Genomic DNA, 22,667 nt, shown 5'->3' with positions numbered 1-22,667 from the left:
TAAATTATTGCAGCTGTCACGAAACTTTACGCAATCACATGCTATATATAGTTCCCCATTCAGGAGAGCTTGCGCACTATGAGTATTGCAGAACAAAAAAAGCGAAGCTCGCAACAAAACTGGATGGGGCAGCTGTAATGTGCTTGTCCTCTTTCCACTCTCCAGCATGAATCACTGGGAGATAGAACTGTTTGGGAGCAGAGCAAGCGACGTTAGAATGAGTATGGTTTGAACAGAACAAGTCAAAACAGGAGTTGAATCTCTTACTATATGCACCACACCAACACATAAGCAAGAAAAGAACTATGCCATTTTCCATCCACAGATGTTCTCTCTCTTTGAAAAGCAGTGCCTGTAATTAACATCCCTGTGGTTGCAACTGTTATTTTAAGTTGCACAACTCTCTTCCCTGTAGTTATACATATCTACTTTCCCCACACACCATAGTGAAATCTAAAAAGTAAAATAAAAATAACCCACCCTTTGAGAAGATGGAATGCACTTCGATAGAAAGTGTTCCATAATATCTATGCGTCTTTGGCTTTACAAGTTTTTACATGCATTTAAGGTTTCTTACAGTGTTGCCCTATGCCAACATTTGGAGTAAACAGCCTTTAGCTCTGAGCAGAACATGTCACACAGCTATTTGTATCGCTGGCATTCTTCGGTTTACTGGGCAAATCGCACACAACCTCTCTCTTCCTATTCCAAGGATCGTTTGGCTGGTGCCATTTACTAAGTGCAGAAAGTTCTCAGAATGCGTCAGGGAAAACACTTTGACTACCTCTTACTGAACTGTCTCTCTGCATCAAAAAGGGGCGGAGAAATGGATGCCCTGCCCCCACAGCTTTCCTATCTATTCTTGCATCCCTCACCTCGCAAGAGAAAGCATGCGCTAGTTAGGGAGAAATGTCCATTCCAATGTAAAAAAAAAAAAGGACACAAAAAGGTAAGAAGTGGTCTACAAACACAAGCAGCTCACTCCCTTTTTCAAGGTAGTACAGTGGTACCTCGGGTTACATACGCTTCAGGTTACATACGCTTCAGGTTACAGACTCCGTTAACCCAGAAATAGTACCTCGGGTTAAGAACTTTGCTTCAGGATGAGAACAGAAATCATGCTCCGGCAGCGCGGCGGCAGCAGGAGGCCCCATTAGCTAAAGTGGTGCTTCAGGTTAAGAACAGTTTCAGGTTATGTACGGTCCTCCAGAACAAATTAAGTACTTAACCCGAGGTACCACTGTATGTATCACTATGGAAGTAGAGTTGCATGAAAGAATGAATTCCTACCATCTTCAGCAGGAGTACAGCAGAAACAGCAGCGAGCCACCTATACCATAAATACAGAAAACAAGAGAAGGCTACATTTACCAGGACAAAAACAATTAAACATGCAGAAACATGAGGGGCTTTCAATCAAAACAACAAAAAATAAATTTAGACTACTTGATATTTAGCAAGACTTCAGTAATGGTGATGGCAGGAAACCAAGAATTCATATAGGGGAAAAATTACACATACAAATGTTATGATAAATGCACAGATTTTTGAAAGTAACACAGAATAATGAAATAGTTAAAAAGTGAGAGAGTATTTTGGATTTCTCCTGAGATTGGGTAAAAGAGGTACACTGAGAAACACAATTCTTTAAAAATGCAAAAAGCACATTGCAATATTATAAACAAATTATTATTTTTCCAGGCAGCACAGGAATGTTGCTTTATTTGCCATTAACCTACATAAAAAAAAATATTTTCCTTTGACCACATGGTTGAATGCTTAAGTCTGACACAGACACAGGCAAAATACTTTCAATGAATGCTATTGAGGTAGGAATTCAATTCTGTGCATTGCTTCCATAACCGTTTGAGTTTAAAATTTAAAACACTTTTGATAATTGCTCTAGTTTTTGCCTTCCAGTTGTCTAAGACGGCAACATATATGGTTAGATTTATCAGACATTCAAGCCTTGCAAATTCTTGAGAGATCCAATTAGCAATGTTGCCATGCATGCCAAGAGCTCTCCATAATGTGGGTAACAGTCTATAGTTTAGATGCAAGAAAAGCTTCCTATTTAACAGATGCAGCTGAAGAATTATGTTTACATTTCTAATCAGGAGACAAAAGCCCTTCTGTCATGGGGAAGAATGAAGCGCACAATAAGCTGCCTGCTGCTACCCTTTTCTTTATGTTACTATGCAATGGTTCTTGTAGCATTCTTTAAGAGCAAATGATCTAAAAGTAATTCTATTATGCTCCACTTTAGTACAGCGGTTCAGAGCTCTCTCATGCAGCTTGGACTCTCGTCCCAGACAGAATCCATCTGTGTTGTCTCTCACTCAGCAAAAGGAGAATCAACACACTTAAGAGCGCTCCCTGACAGTGCTGCTTGCAAGTGACAGGCGTGCTAAATCACATGGCCAACATTTCAGGCCAACCAACTAGCTAGAACAAAACTGGCAGCATAGCGATGGCAAGAACTAAGCCAGCTACATTTCTGCCAAAGCCCCACACAAGGAGCTGTCATTTCTTTGAAGTACTGTACTTTGGCTGCCATCTGAAACTATTCTAACTTTAAATGCTTTCAGAACTTCTATTAGCACAACAAACCTGAGATTTTTGCATTAAATGTTTAATTAGGATCAGAGGAAGTTGGTCACTCCAAACATATTTGATCTACACTGGGAACATCTGGCATGCTGAACTGGTTTTAAAGCAAACCTCGGCTTTCCAATCATGGCTTGTTTGAGGGAAACAAACCCTAAGTGCTAGTTCACATGTAACCAGCCTGCCCAGTGCAGGAAAGGGTTAGTAGGGGAGGAGTAACTCGGGAACATTTGAGCAATGTGCACCAGCACACTACTTGTGTTAAAAACTATGCTATAATGTGACATTGTGGACCAGTTACTGTATAGACTTGACATCGCCACAATGAACACTGGACCAGTTTTGTCACTTCAGATTATTCCATTTTTAAAAATACATTAATTGCTGCTCCACAGATCGTTCCAGTGTAACATGCCACACATTAAAAATGAACTAGTGCATAAATCCTATGAACTATGTAATGAATCAAGTTTCTGTAGACAGATCGTGCTATAAAACAATTTTCACTCACTCCCCCTACCACACTACTCTGTGTGTGTATGGGGGAGCAAGGACTATGCAGCTCCCATACTTTGAAGCACACAGGATTCCCCCCTCTCATTGTTTATACTTTCTGAAGGTATGTTTATTTGCCAGATGAGCCTCAGTTGTTTGAATTGCACAACAAACTTTTTAAAAAGAAGGTGCAATTACAACAAAGCAAATATGCAATTTTGTGTGTAGATGACTCTCCTTAAGCCTGAGCATAACCACTTGAATTCAGGTTCCTGCTTCCAACTGGAGATCAGCACTGCCTGAACATATTTTCAGCTAAGTACCAGAAACTCCTAGAAACTTACACAACTGCTTATACACTTGCATAAGAACTAAACACAAAATCTGGTCAAACCACATGACTGACATTTGCATACATGTGTTACCACTGTAATGTGAAAGTTTGGCTATGCAGAAGATTTTTCTTTAGTGGGAGGGATATCACACCACCAAGGTAGCAGCTCTAAAGGTAAGAACAGTAAGTTTGAGCAAGTGAGACTTTTCCAGCAAGATCCAGGCAAATAAACCTGGGAGCTTTTAGCCACATGAGAGAACTTGGGGAGCAGGTTGTAACTGCTTTGTGGGGGTTACAGTTCTTAAAAGATAACAAGAGCTTGATATCAGTGACTTATGAGGAGAAAGCTCAAGTACCAAAGCTTAAAAACATCTTGCAGAGCAAAGACAGGTACAGTTTGCAGTTTCTTCAATGTGACCACCACAATGCCAACATTCGATCGTGTTCTACAATAATATTGAAACAGCCCTGAGTTTTTGCACAGAACAAGAATGTGTTATGCTTGTACCTAGTATCTTGTAAATGCTAATGAGGAAACTGCAAATGTGTGTGTGTGGAGCATATGGAACTTTCCATGAGAGAGTGCATGGACTTGGCAGAAAGAGACATACTGCAGAACAAAGAAAAATGTTAACTCACTTCAGTTTCCGGTGTGGCATATATTCCTCTCAGGGCTTCAGAGCTTGCACGCGTTGTTGAGGTCAAGCTAGACACAAACAGGAAAGCAGAAATTAATCAGTGGGAATGCGTCATTCTTAGAAGCAGCCTTGCTGAAGAGACATCTTTTCTAACAATAGGTTGAATAATTTCTGGAAGGCACTAGTCCCAAATGAATTCAGTGGAACAGAGGAGGCCCGATAGCTCCAAAAGGATTGTTTAATAGAAGTTGACCCTTTGGGGAAGACAGACTCCTGCTGCAACCAGAAACCTCTGTAGAAATGGTGTTTCCTAATAGTTTGCCAGACATTAGAGAAAACAAGGAACACACTGGCAAAACAGACCCCTTCAGTCTTTGCACCCAATGCTTCACCTCCTGATAGCTCTGCATTGCTCCAGGTGGTCCAACCCAAAACCAGATACCCCAAAATTGGTCTAATTTGGTTTGGACCAGCTGAATCTGGTGCACAGCCCCAGTAAAAACTTGTATCTGTACATGAATGAGCACGGCAGACATACTCTTCCCACAGGAACTAAGGTTTAATCAATCTTCCACTAGAGGTTTCGAGATGAAGGGGACAGATATTTTACCAGTTTAGTGTTTCTTCAAAATCAACATACTACACACCAAAAGGACATACCATTCAGATTTTGTAAAGACCACTCTAGTGGGAGGAAACTTCAGTTTTACAGGTTTTGTACTACTTTAGAGCCTATTTCACTCATTCATGTTCTTTGAGAGAAACAGTATGTAAATGCCCTCTTACATCAAGGCAAGGAAAAAATGTACATGTTGTACTAGAGAAACACTATTAGGAAGATTACATAATACTGGTATGATGGATCTCTATGCACTGTGTAAACATTTTGACTCTAGTACCATAATTTCTATTAGAATACCAGCAATAATATGGCCTCTTAATGGACTCTAATTAAACTACAGAGATTGTATCATCATCTCTTTAGGATGGTACCTCTGTACTGACCCAAGCATATAGATGGGGACTCCCTGCCTTACTGTTCGCTTATATAGTAGCTTCATAATTTACACACGCCAATTTACATTTAGCAGACATCAAATTGTATGTTGAATTGGTGCCAAATAATAACTGCTACCTCCCTCAGAAGTATTTATTAGATAAATTTCTGCCCCCTCAATCCTCCCAGAGAAGCTCATGATAGGAAACAACAAAGCAAAACAAGGCAATTAGATAAAAACAACTAAAACCATTAAGAACATTTAAAAGCATTTAAAACCAGCTAAGATTGCCAGGAGCAATCAACTATCAGATGCCTGGGTGAACAGGAATGTTTTAATGTTAACCACAATGGAAAGATGCATTTCACAGTGGGGAAGGGGTATATTCAACAAATGGGGAACCATCACCAGGAAGGCCCTGCTATAGGTCAGCACAAACTGGGCAGCACCCAGTGACAGCACCACCAGTAAGACTTCTCCTGCCGATTATAGGGCCAAATAAAGTAGACTGATGCAAGTTTTCTAATTCTATTCAGTTACTTGAATACCTCTTTACAACTGCAACTCAAGACATACCAAGAATATAAAATGCAGCAGAACAGGATGGCAGTACCCAGTCCAGTCACCAAGTTTTCATCCGTTTGTAGCCCCTGGCTAAATTCAGGTACACAGATCGTGATGTTCTTCTGATTCTCATCTAGGACTTGGGAAAAAAAATCACAATTGGCATGGCTCATTTTATCTTTCAGTTATATGATTTGATACATCCTAAAACTGTATTTTAAAATTAATAAAATCTATATGATCCATAATGAAACACAGTGTACTACTGAAAAGGCTAAACTTGCCGTTGTTCTTTTCTATTTTACGGTTTGCTGCATTCATTCATTCATTCTTCACTTTTATTCATGCCATTATGACTAAATGGCAAGGTCTGAAAAGCATCACTTTCCCCCACTCACCCCAACAACCAGCTATTACACTCTGCACCAAGAGTGGGAAACTGTAGCGTTCTAGATGTTGTTGGACTACAATGCTCATCATCCCTGACCACTGGCCATGCTGATTGGGGACCTTGATGGCAGTGGGAGTCCAACAACACCTGGAAGGCCATAGGTTTCCCATGCCTGTTCTACACCCCCCCAAAAACATACTTTCTCATTTTTTTTTTGAGTTAGTGACACATCATATTCTAAAAATAACCCCCCCAGTAGTAATCATATAACATCTTCCAAACAAGACATTAAAGTATTTCAATTTTTTTTAATTGCTAGAAATAAAACCGAAGAAAACTCTACATTCTATGTATCAGCTGAAGCTAAAATATATATATTAACCTTCCCCAGCCTGGTGCCTTCCTGATAGTTAAGCCTACAGTTTCCTTCAGCCTCAACCAACAGGGCCAATTATCAGAGATGATGAGAGTTATAGGAGACCAGGCTAGGCAAGGCTGGCATAGCCTGAACTATATGGGATAGATTCATGTCCTGATGTGAATACTACAACAGTATACTAACAAGTGAAGCAGAGACCTTTATATTGGCATTGGTGCAAATGCACATATAATTCCTGATCCAAACTAAACTTACTAGTTTCTGGTGGTTTGCTTGAAAGAGATGAAAAGGTGAGATACATGACATAGCAGCTGATAATGCCTGATTGCAGCAAGCCAGAATGTGGCTGACCTAAAGTTAAAAAAAGGAATATTATTAATAATAATTGTTTTAATACATTTTTGAAAAGCTTTTAGAGAATGGAAATGTATATTTTCTTTTTTAACAAAAGCTTTGGATCTAACCCACTAATTCCTACTGCGATTTTTATTTTATTTTTAGAATTAGATTTTTCCAAAAGTGGCAAGTAAAAGACACAATACAATTTGCTCTCATAGCTGGTCTGTCAAAAGGGAAGGGGGGATTCAGAGTTACCCTAACTCATTTACATCCCTGAATGTTTTCTGTCACCAAAGGCTTGATATTAAAGACTCAAATGGATAAGCAAGTCTTAGAAGACATAAATGGCCAAGAGGAGCATTGAACTTAAAACCTCTGTGAAACTATCACTAACTTAAGTCTCACTGATTTCGATGAGTCTATTATAAGCATGACTAATTAAGTAATTCTAAGCACAGGAAGCTGGCAAAATTTATACTGGCTTAAATTAAGATGGCGTAAGTTATCCCTATTCCAAATTTTGTTCAGAAGCAGAGCTGAGGCAGCCTAAGTCTGGTAAAAGGAAAACAAACCTTTAAAATTGAGTTTGATTTACACCAACCGTTTTGGTGCTCTAAATTCTGCTGACAGAGGTTGGCTTAAGTTTCTCCTTGCCTCACCCCAAGAATGAACTTTTCTGGGGATTTTACACCAGCATAGATTCTGCCAACTGAGTCAGATTAGCTCCAGTTCAGCTGGGTTGAGAGAGTTACACCATCCCTCCAAGATCTGCCTACTCTAAGCTTGCATATCCTGGTGGATCTTGGGTTTGGATTGTGCTGTTAGTCTGGCTCCAACCCATAAGTAGTAATAATAATGCAAAGATTCCTCTAGAAGGCTGCCTATTCATTCCTCTAGTCCAGCATGGCAGTGGTTCTCAGAAATATGCATTTAACAGCATCTGCTATCCGATCCTTTTTTAACTGGAGATGCCAGGAATTGATCTAGGGACCCTCTGCATGCCAAGGATGTGTTCTGCAACTAAGCTACAGTCCTTCCTCTCAATACATATGGCAAATTGATGCATGCAGGTAAGCCACAGCAGTGCTGTGACCTGATGGGGCTATACAGCAGGCTTATACAGATGGGCTGTCAGAATTGACAGTGGGTGCTGGCGGATTATTTTACACAACAGAAATTCAGCTGCTGGGTCAGAGACTGTGACAAACAGACAAGTCCCAAAACGCAGGCAAAATTCTACTTCTAAATATATTGAGGTTCAGTTACAGCCAAGGAAATCAACAGTAGTTCCAGCTAAAGTAATACCAGACCAAAAGAGCTTGCTTACGGTTTTGGACACAAGGCGAGATGGCTATCATTGAAATAAGCAAGCACAAGCCGCCATTGACGCCAAGCAGGATCTTGTTAAAATTGCAGCCATCGGCACGTGTGTAAAAAACAGCCATCACAATCAGAGCTCCAACAGCGACGGAGTACAAAATGAGAGTCACAAGAGCTAAGGAGCCATACCAGAGCTTATTGTGCCTTGTGCCAGATGTCCTGTTGGGGAAAGAAAAGGGCAGCATGTATTTAGCTGAAGGGAAAGCAAATGAATTCTATGGATTCATTGTCAAGAGGTATCCTCATGAGGATAGTTCATTATGGGGGAAATTTGCTGTATTTATATTGTTTAATACAATGGACATTTCTAAAGAAGAACAAGCCATGCCTTAATTATTTGAAGTGAGCATGGCCTACTGCATACAGGATTCACAAACTGATATGGTCTATGCATGTCTGGAGGGATTATAATACAGTAAATTGTGACCAGCTATAGGATGAACCTTCAAGGCTAGAAAAGTCAGTGCTTGGTTCCATGAAAATGAATTTGGGTCCAGCGGAATGAAACAGAACAGTATCTATTGGGAAGCACAAAAACTACCATATCTTTCCGTGTATAAGATGCCCCCATGTATAAGACGCCTCCTCTTTTTTGGGACACCAAATTGATAAAATGGGGGGAAATTGCCCAGAGTTGTTTTGGAGGGGAGGCGAAAATCATTCACCTGCAGGACCAACACACCCAATCGCACATCAATGAAGCAACCAATCGTCAGCACGTTCGCCAAAAGTACAAGGGCTGAGGACTCCTCAGAGAGGCAAACACTGCCCCCCCCCCAGCATTTGAGTATAATGCAGAAATCTCAAGAGGTTTACATTTCTTTCTCTTCCAAAGTTCATGCATTTCTAACATTTGTGGAATGAAAAAGAGTAATGAAGGCACTGTTGCACCATGCACGTGAAAGTTTTCTGCAGCGATAAAAACTGTGATAGTCACTCAAAGAAACAGCTTGTAATAAATAGTAAGTGAAAGACCCAAAAAAAACCAAACCCCAGAGTCAGGAATAAAGGAAGAAGCATGGATAAGAAAGAAGCACTCTAAAAGATATAATATGAGAATGCCTGATACAAATGCTAAATTTGATCACAGCTGCTATTCAAGGCAATATAGAAACTCACACAAATGCATGCATGTGCAAGATACATACCAGTTCTTATTCCATTTGTGGGCAAATTCTACAAGCAGGATGAGTTGAATGAGGATAAAGAGGAACCCTCCTGCAGCACCTACATAACGCCATGCTGTAGGACAGTAAAGAGTTGCATTGTCAGTTTTGACTCAGATAAATGAATTATTTTATTCACTATACAGGTTCTTTTTTTAAAAGCAATGAATTCATGGCAAAAATCGGAAAGAAACTGGTTCACAAAAAGTGCACTCCAAAATTGTATTTGGCAGATTTCTGATGGTGCAATATTCTGTCAACTAGCCTAAGAATGGGAAAACTGTGGTCTGATGTTGCTGGACTCCAGCTCCTACCAGTTTCAGGCAGCATGGCCAATTGCAAGAGATTATGGGAGCTGGAGTCCAGCAGCACCAGACAGTCCCAGGCTCCCCGATCCATGTTCCAGCCCATTTTACATTTTCAACACTGCAATATGACTGCAATCACTACTTCATGAAGAGCAGAATGTGCACCGTTTGGTTGGATAAAGCAGTATCAGATCTAAAATTCTGAGGATTTTAAAACATTTTGCAACTACCGTAATTCTCAAAACTGAGATTACAATGCGTCCATTTAAAAACAATGTAACAAAGTAGGAAACAAGTACTGTTTTATTTTTATTTTTTTATGTTACAACTGTTTTTATGTTGGATCTTTGTATACCGTTTAAGGATTTTTAAACATTAAGTCATTTGGAAATGCCTTTTAAATAAATAAATATTACATTTTAAAAGTTTTATTTAAAAGACATATAAGCACAAAGGAGGATATAAATATTACTCAAAATAAGGCAACTCAACAGTAAAATATTTCTCTTGCAGAGCTACCCAGAATTAAAACTATATTGGGTAGCGCATACAAAACTGTATACTTAAGAACCTTTATTTAGACTTTCTATACTTAGAACCGAAAGAAAGTGAAGCATAAGAGCCCCAAAGGGCCTTTATAAGACAACCCCAAACAGCAGTTTGTGGTTGAAACCAGATGTTTACCTCCAGATTCAAATTTAGATGGCTTTACTGTATTCCCACCAAAAGGGCAGATTCATAATTGTATTCACACTGTTCCTTAGCACTCCAAAAACACACACAGCATATTTTTAATGAAAGAGAAGTGCAAACCAACATTAACATTTTGTTCAATATATAAATTATATGTGGGGACAATCTAATCAGCAACGGTTTTCTGTGCAAACCACATACAAAATCTCAGCAATGCAGCTTAGGTCCTCACATTTTAAAAAGTACTCAAATCAAAGAGCCAATTAAATTATAGGCACATACAAAAGCATGGAGTGGCTGCAAGATGGGGCTGTGTGTTACTCCATTGAGACTGCTCAGTGCAGCTAAGCTTCATTACAAGGCCTAGTACAATGTGCTCCACCAACATGACTGGTTTCTCTCCAGTTAGTGGACTGAAAAAGCAAGGAAGTGAATGGGAATGGAGCTGCAGACTTTGAAGTTGTCCTTCTTCATGTCTTGATTTTTCAAAAAGTGTCTCATTTTATGGACAATTAATTAGATATTCTGCAATTGCATGTGTGAGTGCTTACAGCCTAAACTAGTTAATAAAAGCACCTTCTTATCTCTAAAGCCTTGGGATATTCTACATGTAGCCTAAACTATCATGTATTTTTCTCCTCCTAGAGGATTTGGAGATTGCCATCTGCCAGCATTTCTGACAAACAACAAATAATCTTAATTGATAAGAACTGCTGTTCAGACACAGGATCTTACAATAATGAAATGAAAGCTCTGCAAGAAATCTAATTTTGCACTACTAGACAATGTCAATTTGGAAACTAATGAAATTGTGGGAGACTTTAACTGAAATTGCTGCTGACTTTTAGTAGCACAAGATCAAATGCAGTTTGGTTTAATTGTTCCACATGAAGAACAGAACAAATCACTGACTACTGCAAGCGATGCAGTCCAGCTGTACTAATATGCTTAGACTGAGATAATCATATCAGGCTTGACATACCAACAAGGTCTTTCACATTCCATAGTGAGTCATTTCTCCTGCATTCATTGGGAGTTTCGCTGCTTGAAAATATGCACCTAACACATGGGGGGGGGGGAATCAACCATATTTTCAAACAGCAATAAAGTGATGAAAGGTTTTCTGCCTCTTATAATACACAACCACCCACACATTATGAATGAAGTGGATAAATGCTGTATTTGTGTAGCCCTGATGTTTGGCACTTTAAGTTAAGGAGAGAAGGAGCATCCTGCAGCTGCAAGTGCTCAACAGGGTATTTTTCTGAAAGGGGGAGGGATAAGCAAAACCTGTTTGCTATGTTAAACATGCAGTTTGCACTTGCAGTTTCTAGGGAGCTATGGGAAGCATGGCTGGGGTTAGAGGGAGGCTAACCTTATCCCTCTTTGCTGCATTCACAATTCAAAGTTCCAACTCAACTGCCCTGAGAGGAAAGATGTTATCGGCATCAATTGCAGCTTCCCTACTGTGACAAACTGCAGCTTTATTTTGGTGCAGGAGAGTCAATAATAATAATAATTTATTATTTATACCCCGCACATCTGGCTGGGTTTCCCCAGCCACTCTGGGCGGCTTTCAACAAAATATTAAAAATACATTAAAATACATTAGTCAAATTCTCCTCCACTGGTTTCTAGCGTGAATCAGGTCTTCTCCCCACTCCTGCTGCCATACATCATTTTTAAAGACGCAAATATGTTTAATGAATTATTGTATAGTTAGGCCTTTTAGAGTTTGGCTTTTTTATTTTTGCACAAGTTGCTGGTAGGCTTGCAGGCCTGTTTCTCAGGCACAACCTTGAAAGGGATTCTGGTCACAGCAACATCATACATTTAATGGACTCTCGTACCACTTTAACAGGCATTGCTTTCCTCCAAACAGGGGGAGCCATGACTGTTAAAGTGGTGTAATAGTGCATGAGCCTAACTTCATCTGCTCTTGTCCAAACTATTACATTTCACACAAACACTCTCCTTGTCTGTCTTGCATCTGCAGCATGGACATCCAGTCCCTACTCCTGTCACTCTGCTCCTGCTTATTTCTTCCAAAAGTCGAGCAGATGAGAAAACACAGCACCATGCTTCAACTGTTTCTCACTCTCCCTCAAAAGGACTGTGCCAGATGTCATCCATAACCAATTTAGCATCTCTGGTTAAAGGTAAAGGGACCCCTGACCATTAGGTCCAGTTGCAGACGACTCTGGGGTTGCGGCGCTCATCTCGCTTTATTGGCTGAGGGAGCCGGCATACAGCTTCCGGGTCATGTGGCCAGCATGACTAAGCCGCTTCTGGCGAACCAGAGCAGCACACGGAAACGCCGTTTACCTTCCCGCCGGAGCAGTACCTATTTATCTACTTGCACTTTGATGTGCTTTCGAACTGCTAGGTTGGCAGGAGCAGGGACCAAGCAATGAGAGCTCATTCCGTCATGGGGATTCGAACCACTGACCTTCTGATCGGCAAGCCTTAGGCTCTGTGGTTTAACCCACAGCGCCACCCGCGTCCCTAGCATCTCTGGTTATCTGCTATCAATTGATACTCAGTAGATCGGAGATAGAGGACCAGTGCCTCCTAGAAGAAGCTCCCTAGACTCCAACCATCACCATCCCGAAACACTGGCCATGCTTGCTGGTGGTCATGGAAGCTGGAGTCCAGAAACATCAAGAAGGCCACAGGTTCACCATCCTTGTAATAGATGAAGAGAAAACACACGCCATTCTTTTAAAGTTAGTACCTTTAAGAAATGTATCCTGGTCGGGAATGAAAAAGGCTCCTGAGCACATGGCGGCCAAGACTAGAAGTTTAATGAACCAAAATCTGAAGTGGAAAAAACAAACACAGAGAATTTAATTTACTTAAGCTGTGAAAATCAGATAACCCATTCTAGGTTCATTGTTTATTAAACTGTATGAAGAGGGGCGGAGGTAACTTAAGCAATATCACCTCTCCTTATAAATACAAGGAAATGAAAAAGAAATCGGCTGGTTTCTCACTTATTCTTGTGTTTCTTCTGCTACGCTCCCCAGTTCAAAGGATTTAAGAAGAGCCCTACTGGATCAGGCCAATGGCTCACTGGTCCAGCATCCTGTTCTCACAGTGGCCAGCCAACTATGGGAAGCCCCATAGCAGGACTTGAGTGCAAGAACACTCTACCAACTTGTGCTTCCCAGCAACTGGTATTCAGGGACATATTAGTCTGACAGTGGAAGATGGAACATAGCCATTGTGGCTGTGTCTGAAGAGAGAACATATATGAGTTCCATCAAGATGGGGTTTAGAAAGAGACAGTGCAAACAGTGTATTCCCTATTAACTGTGTGGCTGCTATTTTTTGCAATGTACCATAGGATCCGAAATAAGCACAAACAAACCAAAAGACACCACAGCTATTGCACTGTAAAAGGTGGCACACAATTGCACAGGAAAGCAAAATAAAACAAGGAAAGAGTCCTCATCACTATGAACACTGTCATTCAGACTTGACTATCCATCCTGAATGAGACACACCTTGTGTGCACTTTAAATACGTTTAGGTTTTTTTTTTTTTTTAATGCTTTAAGAATGGTGTGTGTGTGATCTAATGAAAATGACAGGAAGTCAGCAAAGAAATCCATGCAAACATAGGAGGAGGAGAGGTGGGTATATATAGCACTGGAAAAGGAATTTCTGCTAGTATTGTTTATTCAGTGCTATGAATATGCTCAGGGTTTCTTTAAAAAATGGCAAAGCCGCAAAGAGCTTTCAGCAGGAGAGGAGTGGTAGCTGGGTAAAGTGCAAAGCTCATAAAACATTTGTAACCATCTTCCTGCTCTGCTCTGCTCCCCCTGAAGGAAGAGGAGACACGGGGCCATCCAGGGAGGATACTGGACCCACCCACCCCTGACCTGTAATAGCTGGCCTTGACACCAGACTTCTGGGTGGGGAGGGGGAGGCTGAGATTAGCCCATTCAGCCCAGACACTGAGGTCCAGCTCCAAGGACCTTCTGGTGGTTCCTTCACTGTGAGAACTGAGGTTACAGGGAATCACCAGGCAGAGGGCCTTCTCAGTAGTGGTGCCCACCTTGTGGAATGCCCTCCCATCAGATGTCAAGGAAAGAAACAACTATCTGACTTTTAGAAGACATCTGAAGGCAGCCCTGTTTAGGGAAGTTTGATGTTTTATCATGTTTTTAATATTCTGTTAGGAGTCGCGCAGAGTGGCTGGGAAAACCCAGCCAGATGGCCGGGGTATTAAATCATCATCATCATCATCAACATCTAAATTAGTGGGTAAGATTATTTCTTTGCTTATTAATTGCATATCATTAAGCCGTATAAATAGTAGCATATTGCTGGTATATTTATTTCCCCATGGATGTTATATTATATGAAATATTATAGTATTATATTATTCCCACCCCCCTTTCTCCCTGTGGTATTATATATTGCATGTAAGTAGCTTGGAGACCTTTGAGTGACAAGCAATTAATAAGTTTAATAAATAAAATAAAATAATAATAAACACGGATGGTAAAAAAGCACTAAGCACTACATATTTAGATTGTGAAGAAATCCAGCAGCTTAGAATAGTGAGTGTTTAAATTAGTGCAAAACAAAGACAGCCATTTGGCTTACCCATTGTGCATGTATGCACGGCAACTTTTGCTATTGTTGATTTTGATGGTGAGTAAGAAGAAGATGAAGAAGAAGCAGGCCATTCCGAAGCTCACTCGATAAACTGCAGAGTACCCCACCAGCTTCTCACATGAGTCACCTGCCTGAATATGTTGGCATAGTGTGCCATAAAAGGGAATCTGAAACAGAACAGTAAAACAAATTTAGATATACGTGGTATGAAAACAATGACACCCAGTTCAAGAGACTTTCAGTTCATTAGGCGATGCGACCCGAGTTGCCAACCCAGAATTCTGCTTAAATTTACCTTCAGACATTTGCCAGAGGATCAGAATTTCAAACAAAACTCCAATCTGTGCATTATAGCGGTGCTATAAGATGTTCTGGGAGAGAAATATTGAGATATGCCAATTCTTTATTTAGAAATTAAGTTACATGTTCTTTTGTGGAATAATTGTATTTTCCAAAAAAGGTATTCATTAACAGCATGCCAGAAAGATTGACCATGATCATTTGTAACACTAAACCATATTTTAGTGCTACATGGATGATCCTGAACAAATCCAGGTAGGAAACTTGTGACCTTTCAGATATTGCTAGATTCAGCTCCTGTCATCTCTGATCATTCTTCATGCTGGTTTAGGCTGATGGAATTCAGTGGCATTTGGAGGGTCACTATCTTGATTTAGTGATTTAGTGTTGTTTAGTTTATTTGTCTGAAACATTTCTGTATCGCCTTTCATTGATAATACACAGTAGTAAGAATAAAATATTTTTAAAAATTATTTTACCACGGAAAAAGTATCCCCACCCAACAAAACCCAACAACTCCCAACAGCATGAAATGCTTATTAGTTACAAAACTGTTGCAGAAATAAAATACCAGAAAGGTGGGGAAAATTCCAGCTCTCGTTTACTCAATATTTGCTTTTGTGGCCGTGCTTTCGCTCATGGAAAAAGAACAGCCAGCTACGCATTCTGGTCTCAAGCTCACCACACGAATGTGGAGTTGTGCTCAGAAAACACATCTTACAAAGCAAGCTTCTGATCTGAAGCTCTATACTTCAGCTGTGTCCCCTATGAAGACTGGTTCCCACCCCTTCACAACCAAGGCAGCCTGAAAATAGAAGCACTGATATACAAATACAAGCATTTACACTAAAATAAAGGCCTCTCTATATCCTCATGTGTGTGGACTAACTGAACTTTTTATCACAGCTGAACAGAACACCATTAACACTCCCTTTTCCCTCTTATGAACAGAGCCAACTCTCCAAGAACCTCTTCCAAGGCTAAACGCAGCTTGCAGAATTGGAAGAAAACAACGTATAGAAAAATATTTTCACTTAAACGGTCTCTGGATAAGGGAAAATATGCAAGATGTAGACTATGCCTGGTAGGAACATAATATAATTATTCTGAGATATAGGAAATACTTCCATTTGCTTATGCCAACAGCTCCAAACCTTGGCCATGATCCAAAGAGCCATAAAATAAGCTCTGAATTCAGAACCATGGTGGTGTAATATGTAGGCGCATCCAGACATGCTTTTGTGCCACATTTCTAGACACAGGTCCACACTTTATCATTCCCTGTCGGAGTACACTTTCTTTATGCCCCAACACTTTCCCCATGAAATACCACTCTTTACTGCTGAATCAGAGCAAATGGAAATGCACAGAAAACCCAAATTGCCATTTGTTCTGATTCAGAGTTAAAGAGCAGGTTTTTCTGGGGGAAATGGCGGCCGGAGTAGGGAAGGGCAGAGCTATTGGACACAGATCAGTAAAGCATGGACCTTTGCCTATAAAGCAAGGGGCAAAAGGTACCGGTAAGTGCGGATGAGACCTTTGAGTGTTTAACCAGGACTAGAGAGTGCCAGGTTCAAATTTCCACTCAGTTGTAGGGCTAGCAAAACCACAAAATTTGGACTCTGGGCTTAAAGGGCACAAAACCTAGAAATCATGTCTCACCATCAAATGACTGCTTTGACTGATGAAAGTCTAAGGCCACTTCCACTAAGGGGTGAATTAAAGCAATTACAAAACTGAGGATGGAAGTCTATAAAAAGAAGGCAGTTTGGCAACTAAAGAATGAAGTCTCTACAAACTTGGCCAACATTATCAGTCCTTTGCTAAATTGCTGAGGAAGCATGTTACTCCACACTGTTTTGTTAAGGTCTGGAAACATTTAATAAACATTTTCCAGAACATCAGTCTTGAAACAGCAAACACTTTCATTTATAAAAATCAGACCAGAATACTGTAGCTGCCCTAGCCTGGTGTTTTCCGTACCAATATGCAGTGATGAACACTACTACTAAAGATTTTCCAGAAGAAGAACTGCTTGTGCCAGGGGTGGCCAACTTTTTTTGATCCAAGGACTGCACAAATCTTGGGTCAACCCTCCTAGGACTAAATGCCAGCAATGGGTTTGGCTACCTCTCCCTCTCTTCCCACAGAAGAACAGGAGGCGCGGCGGGGAGAGAGACTCTCCTAATCTGTGAAGAACAGCTAAAGCGGGGTAATTATTGCCTTCTCTCTGATCATATGAGGGAGGGAGCAACTTATATCCCCATCGGGATGCTGAGCTCCACTGACTTCAGTGCTGTGCCTGCTTTTATTTTTCTTAATAACTTTTTGCCATGAATGGTGGGATCTTTTGTGGGATAGGGGCAGAAAAAAATTGCTTATGGTGGCTAGATCAAGACCCCAAACTAGAGGTTAGCCAAGTCTGGAGACTGCAGAAAGCTAAGCAAACAAAATCAAGTCAGAAGTAGGCATGAAGAGTCAGAAGGGAGCTGTCACAACTACTCATAACTCCCTGCTGAAGGCCAGCCCCCCAGTTCTGATCAAGTGGCAATGCTACTGAAACTGAAAGGCAGATTCCGTGGTGTACTTCTTGTTCTCTCTGCTTCGCAAACACACCTGCAAATAGGGTTGCTTATGCAATCAGGTCACTTTTGCCCCAGCTCTGTACCGAACAATGGCAGCAGTACAGTACTTGTTTCTTCTACAGTGGTACCTTGGGTTAAGAACTTAATTTGTTCCAGAAGTCTGTTCTTAACCTGAAACGGTTCTTAACCTGAGGTACACTTTTGCTAATGGGGCCTCCTGCTGCCGCTGTGCCGTTGGTGCGCGATTTCCATTCTTATCCTGGAGCAAAGTTCTTAACCTGGAGCAACACTTCCTGGTTAGCGGAGTTTGTAGCCCAAAGCGTCTGTAACCCAAAGGGTCTGTAACCCAAGGTACCACTGTACAGGCAGCAAACATCAAAAGAAAATACCTCTGCAGAGTTTTCAGGCTTCTCTCTTCCCATCCCTACCTCTTTGATATCTGCCATGCTTCTTACAATGATGCCTGAATTGTAATCAACTGTTTATCTGTGAGCCTTCCTTCCAGACAAGCATGAGGAAAACTGCAGTGCTGGTATTTGTATGAACTGTATTGTCTGCAGACTAGAGATTCACCCCCATGGTTATGTCAATCCTTCATATGCAGGGTGCATGTGTCAGAGCTGTCTGTAACTGGCAATCATTATAATAATGCAATCATTTTCCAACTGAATGAATGGGAACAGCAGTTGCATTAAAATCAGGATGGAGATGGAAAAAAGAGTGAGAAACCAGAATTCAGTATTCCTCTCTGCAGAAGAGCAATTATTGCTTCTGGATCTGTTCTATTACACAATAAACTTGAGAGGCCCTTGAGTTTTCTACACGTTGCTGCAGAGCATTAGAACACGAGAAAGAGGCTAAGAGTTCCAACAAAGGACCTGCTTGAGTCACTTGTGTTCTCTCTTTTAAATCTGCCAAACACTCAAGTTTCAAAGAGCCGTAATCTTTTGCCTTCATACAAACAATTACCCTTTGTACTGTCCCTTCCTACTCCTCCTGGCTCTTCCTACTTCTCCGTTTTCAAAGCAAAACACAGGATGAAATCAACAGACAGTGAGCCTTTAACAGTCTTAGGACAGTAGTGGGATTTTTAAAAAAACAAAAACACACTAAACATTTTAATGCTAATTTGGAACATAGATAATGCAAATGATAGTTTCTCCACCCAAACCTCTGTCAAGAGCCAAGGTTAATGTGCTTTTTACTAGAAATGACAGTCATTCCATTTAACAACCGATATCAGCACCTGCCCTCTCCTTCCTTAAAAAACCCAGTTACTTACATGTGCTTTCATTTCTTTTGCTACCGTCTCCGACATCATGATGCAACAGATGAGAGTCACCAAGATGAAGTACAGTGCATACATAAAGCGGGTGCTAGTGGATTGCTTTATCTTTGGGCAGCATTTGCAGCAGAGTGAACATGGAGCAGTGCCACAACAGCAGGCCAACTAGAGGAAATCAATGATAATAAAAAATGTTAACATTGTTATAATTTTTACATCAGCGAACACAGCTCATTGATCACTTACTATAATCCAGAGAGATGTTTTTAATAGATGCACCAAGAGCTATGAAAGATTCCAATACTGCATATGGTGGAATGGGAGAGCAAACCTAATTGCTAGTGAAACTAGACTTTGAAACTCTCCCCCTCCACCCCACTTGATTAGAGATGGAAACAAGGTTTTCCTATCCTCTTTGTTTATCCACTTTTTTTTTCACAGGGAAAGGTGTAACTGGCATCTCCAAGTTCTAAACACATAGGCCAAACTATGCATTACGATGTTACCGATTTGGTGCCTATAGCAGCAAGGGTGGCCTTGAGGTCCCACACACAACTTGGGTTCAAAGTATCTGAAGGACCATTTGATCCCTTATACTCCAACCTTGATCACATAGAACTTCTCTGGTGGGGCACTTCTGGTGGTTTGGTTAGCCTTCATTTTCACTAGGGATGGAGCCTTTAGTGTGGCAGGTCCTGCCCTGTGGAACTCCCTATCTGTAGAAGTTTGGCAGTAATCATCCCTGCCTTCTTTCAGATGTCTTCTGAAAACTGTACTGTTTAGATAAGCCTCCACAATATGTTGCTTTTTAACCAACCAGTATCTACTGATGTTTTATGGGTCTTTATATACTATTGTACTTTTTAAAAACTGACAGCTGCCTTGATATAATTTATGAAAGTTTAGCTAAATAAATGAATAAACCTTCCAATCGTGGTATTATTATTGCCCTGCTTGGTCATGAGGTAGTGAAGGTGGTTAGCGCCCTTGGTCATGGCATGGCGATGGTGGTTAACTTTTCTCCTAAAAAGCAACTGAACTGAAAGAAGTTGAAAGAGTGACACTCTTTCTCACTTCCTCTTCCAGCTTTATGTGCTTTTCAGGGCTCTGTTTAGTTCTACTTGATCCAGCTTTGAACCACATACGTCAAAAAAGCAAAGTGTGTCCATGCAGGCACTTTCTCTTTCTGCCTCTATATATGTGAGAAACCCAAGAAAAGGGAGCAAGAAGTAGACAGCTCAGTCAGCAGAGCATGAGACTCTTAATCTCAGGATCGTGGGTTCGAGCCCCACCTTGAGCAAAAAGATTTCTGCATTGCAGAGGGTTGGACTAGATGACCATCTTGGTCCCTTCCAACTCTACGATTCTATGATTCTAAGTGACCAAATGGGATGTTATCCACGTCGCCGGCTCAAAAATTCAAAATTTACCACTGGCCTTAAAAAGTTGACAACTCCTGCTATATTAATGCAATGACTACCAACCATGTTGTGGATGTCTCAAAATAAGTGAGGTTTTCTTTTCGGGGTGTGTGTGTGAGGAGAGACTCATTTGCACTGCAGTGCTCAAGGAAAAAAAAAGTTTAATTCTTTACAATCTTGGTAAAAATCAAGTGTGTTTTCCCCAGTGTTAATGGCCACATTGTGGGGTAGGATTGCAAATGTGGAGGTAAGGCTTAAACCTCCCCTTCCCATTCACGATTATGCTGATGTCAAATGCTGCCTACATACGCAAGGAATTTAATTTTGTAAAACCTACAATGAGATTGCTAATCGTACCATTAATGTAACATGTAGGTTACATCTGCCCCTATCTTTTGTTAAAGCTTAAATCTCCTTGTCAGCCAAGATCTCACACATGCATCTTCTCAACCTCTCCATACCAAACTAAAGTTGCTCAGAGCCAAAATTAGCTGCTGCAGTGGTCCATCATGGCTGACCCTGGTGTTCACTGATCTTAGTAGTCCTTAGGATCTGGCAGAGCCAGAGTGACAAGAGTCAGAAAGAAAAGTTCTGAAGGGAAATGATGCTTGGTGGTGGCAGCAAAATTTTGACAGGGGCACCTGATCAAATACATTCCAAATATTTTACAGATAGAATTATTTGTATAAGAAAAAATGGATTATGTTGTAGAAAGGCATATCACAAGCAAAACACAATCCATGTACGGTATTTAATACCAATTACTTCTGACAATGTTGAAAGCCAAGCCTTACAACTCAGACCCTTCCAGGCTTAAGAGTAAAGCTTTTTCCTATTTTTTTACTCAGACAAAAACTCCCACCAATTCTATTTGTTTCCACTGAGTAAACAGGAACCTAGAGGCTTGCCCTTACTTCATGCCATCCAAAAACACGCAAGAATCGACTGAATAGCCTTACTGAACCATTATTAATTTACTACACACTGTGAAGCTTTTGTGACAGACTGAATGGTGAAGAGTTAGATCATCTTAACAAAAGAGCTCTGTTTCACTTAATATGGGAAAAAACACACCAAACCAAACAAGCATGGGACACAAGGAAATTCAGTGCTAGCTGGCATACTGTATAAATTCATTGAATAAGGTATGATAGGGAAATACAAAGTATTAGGGATGTCGCTCAGTCATCATTCTAGACAAACACATCCGAACATTAAAAGCTAATATAAGAATATATTATCCCTTACACTTTCTATACATAATTATCTCTTTAGCATATTTCACTGCAGAGCTGTGTCCTGGGGGCATGTCCCCTATGCCATATGTTGATTGGCCCTCTCCATGTGGGTGGCAAATGGGTGTTATCAAAAAAGGTAGGAGACAATGTAAACTGGGCACTCACACAGAGGACCTATGTCACATGTGGCACTATCTATATCCTCAAAGGAAGAAGAGTGTGCCTTTGCCATTACCACACAAAAACTTTGTTGGCCTGGTAAATGAACTATGCCAGAAGAAGACTGGTTTAGATATCACAACTGTCACTTTAAATTGTTCTGCATCAGGGGTAGGAAACCCATGGTCCACCGGATTTTGTTGACCTTTGGCCATGCTGGTTGAGGCTGATAAAAATTGTGAGTTTGGCAAGATCTCGAGAGCCACAGCCTTCCCATCCATGTTCAACATGGTGGCTCTCATGTAAAGATGTGCCACCACATTGGTTTGGCAAAGCTTTACTACACCATCCCAGACCTTACTTTAGCATATCATGCTCCTGTTGAGTTCAACATGCAATAACAGCTTATCAGTCTGTGTAAAGCCAGGCAGTGAAACGGTCCCAGAAGGCCTGTAAACAGCATTTGGTAGTCAAGATAACCTGGTGCTAATTGGTCCATGCTGCAAGATCTGCTTGCTTTGAGAGCTTGGCCTAGGGAGTTGCGAGCTACCTGTGCAACATGGATGCCTGCAACCAATTCCCTCATCTGACAAATGGATGGGAGGGAGTTGGAAACAGACCACAAAGGCAGGTGTGATTAACTACTAGACTATAGCTGGCAGACTACCATACATATGATGTTTCTGTGTAAGTAAAGCATGTAATGCTTGCCCAGGTATGGACAGTCATGATGCACTTGGTCATGGGGGGCCTGAGGTACTT

General features: G+C 40.8%; 1 protein-coding gene across 2 annotated transcripts in view; it reads right to left on the bottom strand.

Annotated features, from left to right (window-relative positions):
• The window catches only part of SERINC5 (serine incorporator 5), a 48,097-nt gene that overhangs the window by 9,186 nt on the left and 16,244 nt on the right, over positions 1-22,667 (bottom strand). For both annotated transcript variants that reach the window (XM_080972884.1, XM_080972885.1), the window contains exons 2-10: positions 19,085-19,252; positions 14,906-15,084; positions 13,027-13,109; positions 9,274-9,367; positions 8,073-8,284; positions 6,662-6,757; positions 5,649-5,775; positions 4,076-4,142; positions 1,291-1,330 (exon numbers count right to left, since the gene is read on the bottom strand). In XM_080972884.1, the coding sequence (XP_080829010.1) occupies positions 1,291-1,330; positions 4,076-4,142; positions 5,649-5,775; positions 6,662-6,757; positions 8,073-8,284; positions 9,274-9,367; positions 13,027-13,109; positions 14,906-15,084; positions 19,085-19,252 (1,066 nt within the window). The remainder of the gene's footprint in view (positions 1-1,290; positions 1,331-4,075; positions 4,143-5,648; positions 5,776-6,661; positions 6,758-8,072; positions 8,285-9,273; positions 9,368-13,026; positions 13,110-14,905; positions 15,085-19,084; positions 19,253-22,667) is intronic.

The sequence above is a fragment of the Podarcis pityusensis genome (genome assembly GCF_964106645.2).
Source record: "Podarcis pityusensis genome assembly, chromosome: 11".
In the NCBI taxonomy this organism is placed as follows: Eukaryota; Metazoa; Chordata; class Lepidosauria; order Squamata; family Lacertidae; genus Podarcis; species Podarcis pityusensis.
This window is presented reverse-complemented; position numbering and strand designations above follow the sequence as displayed.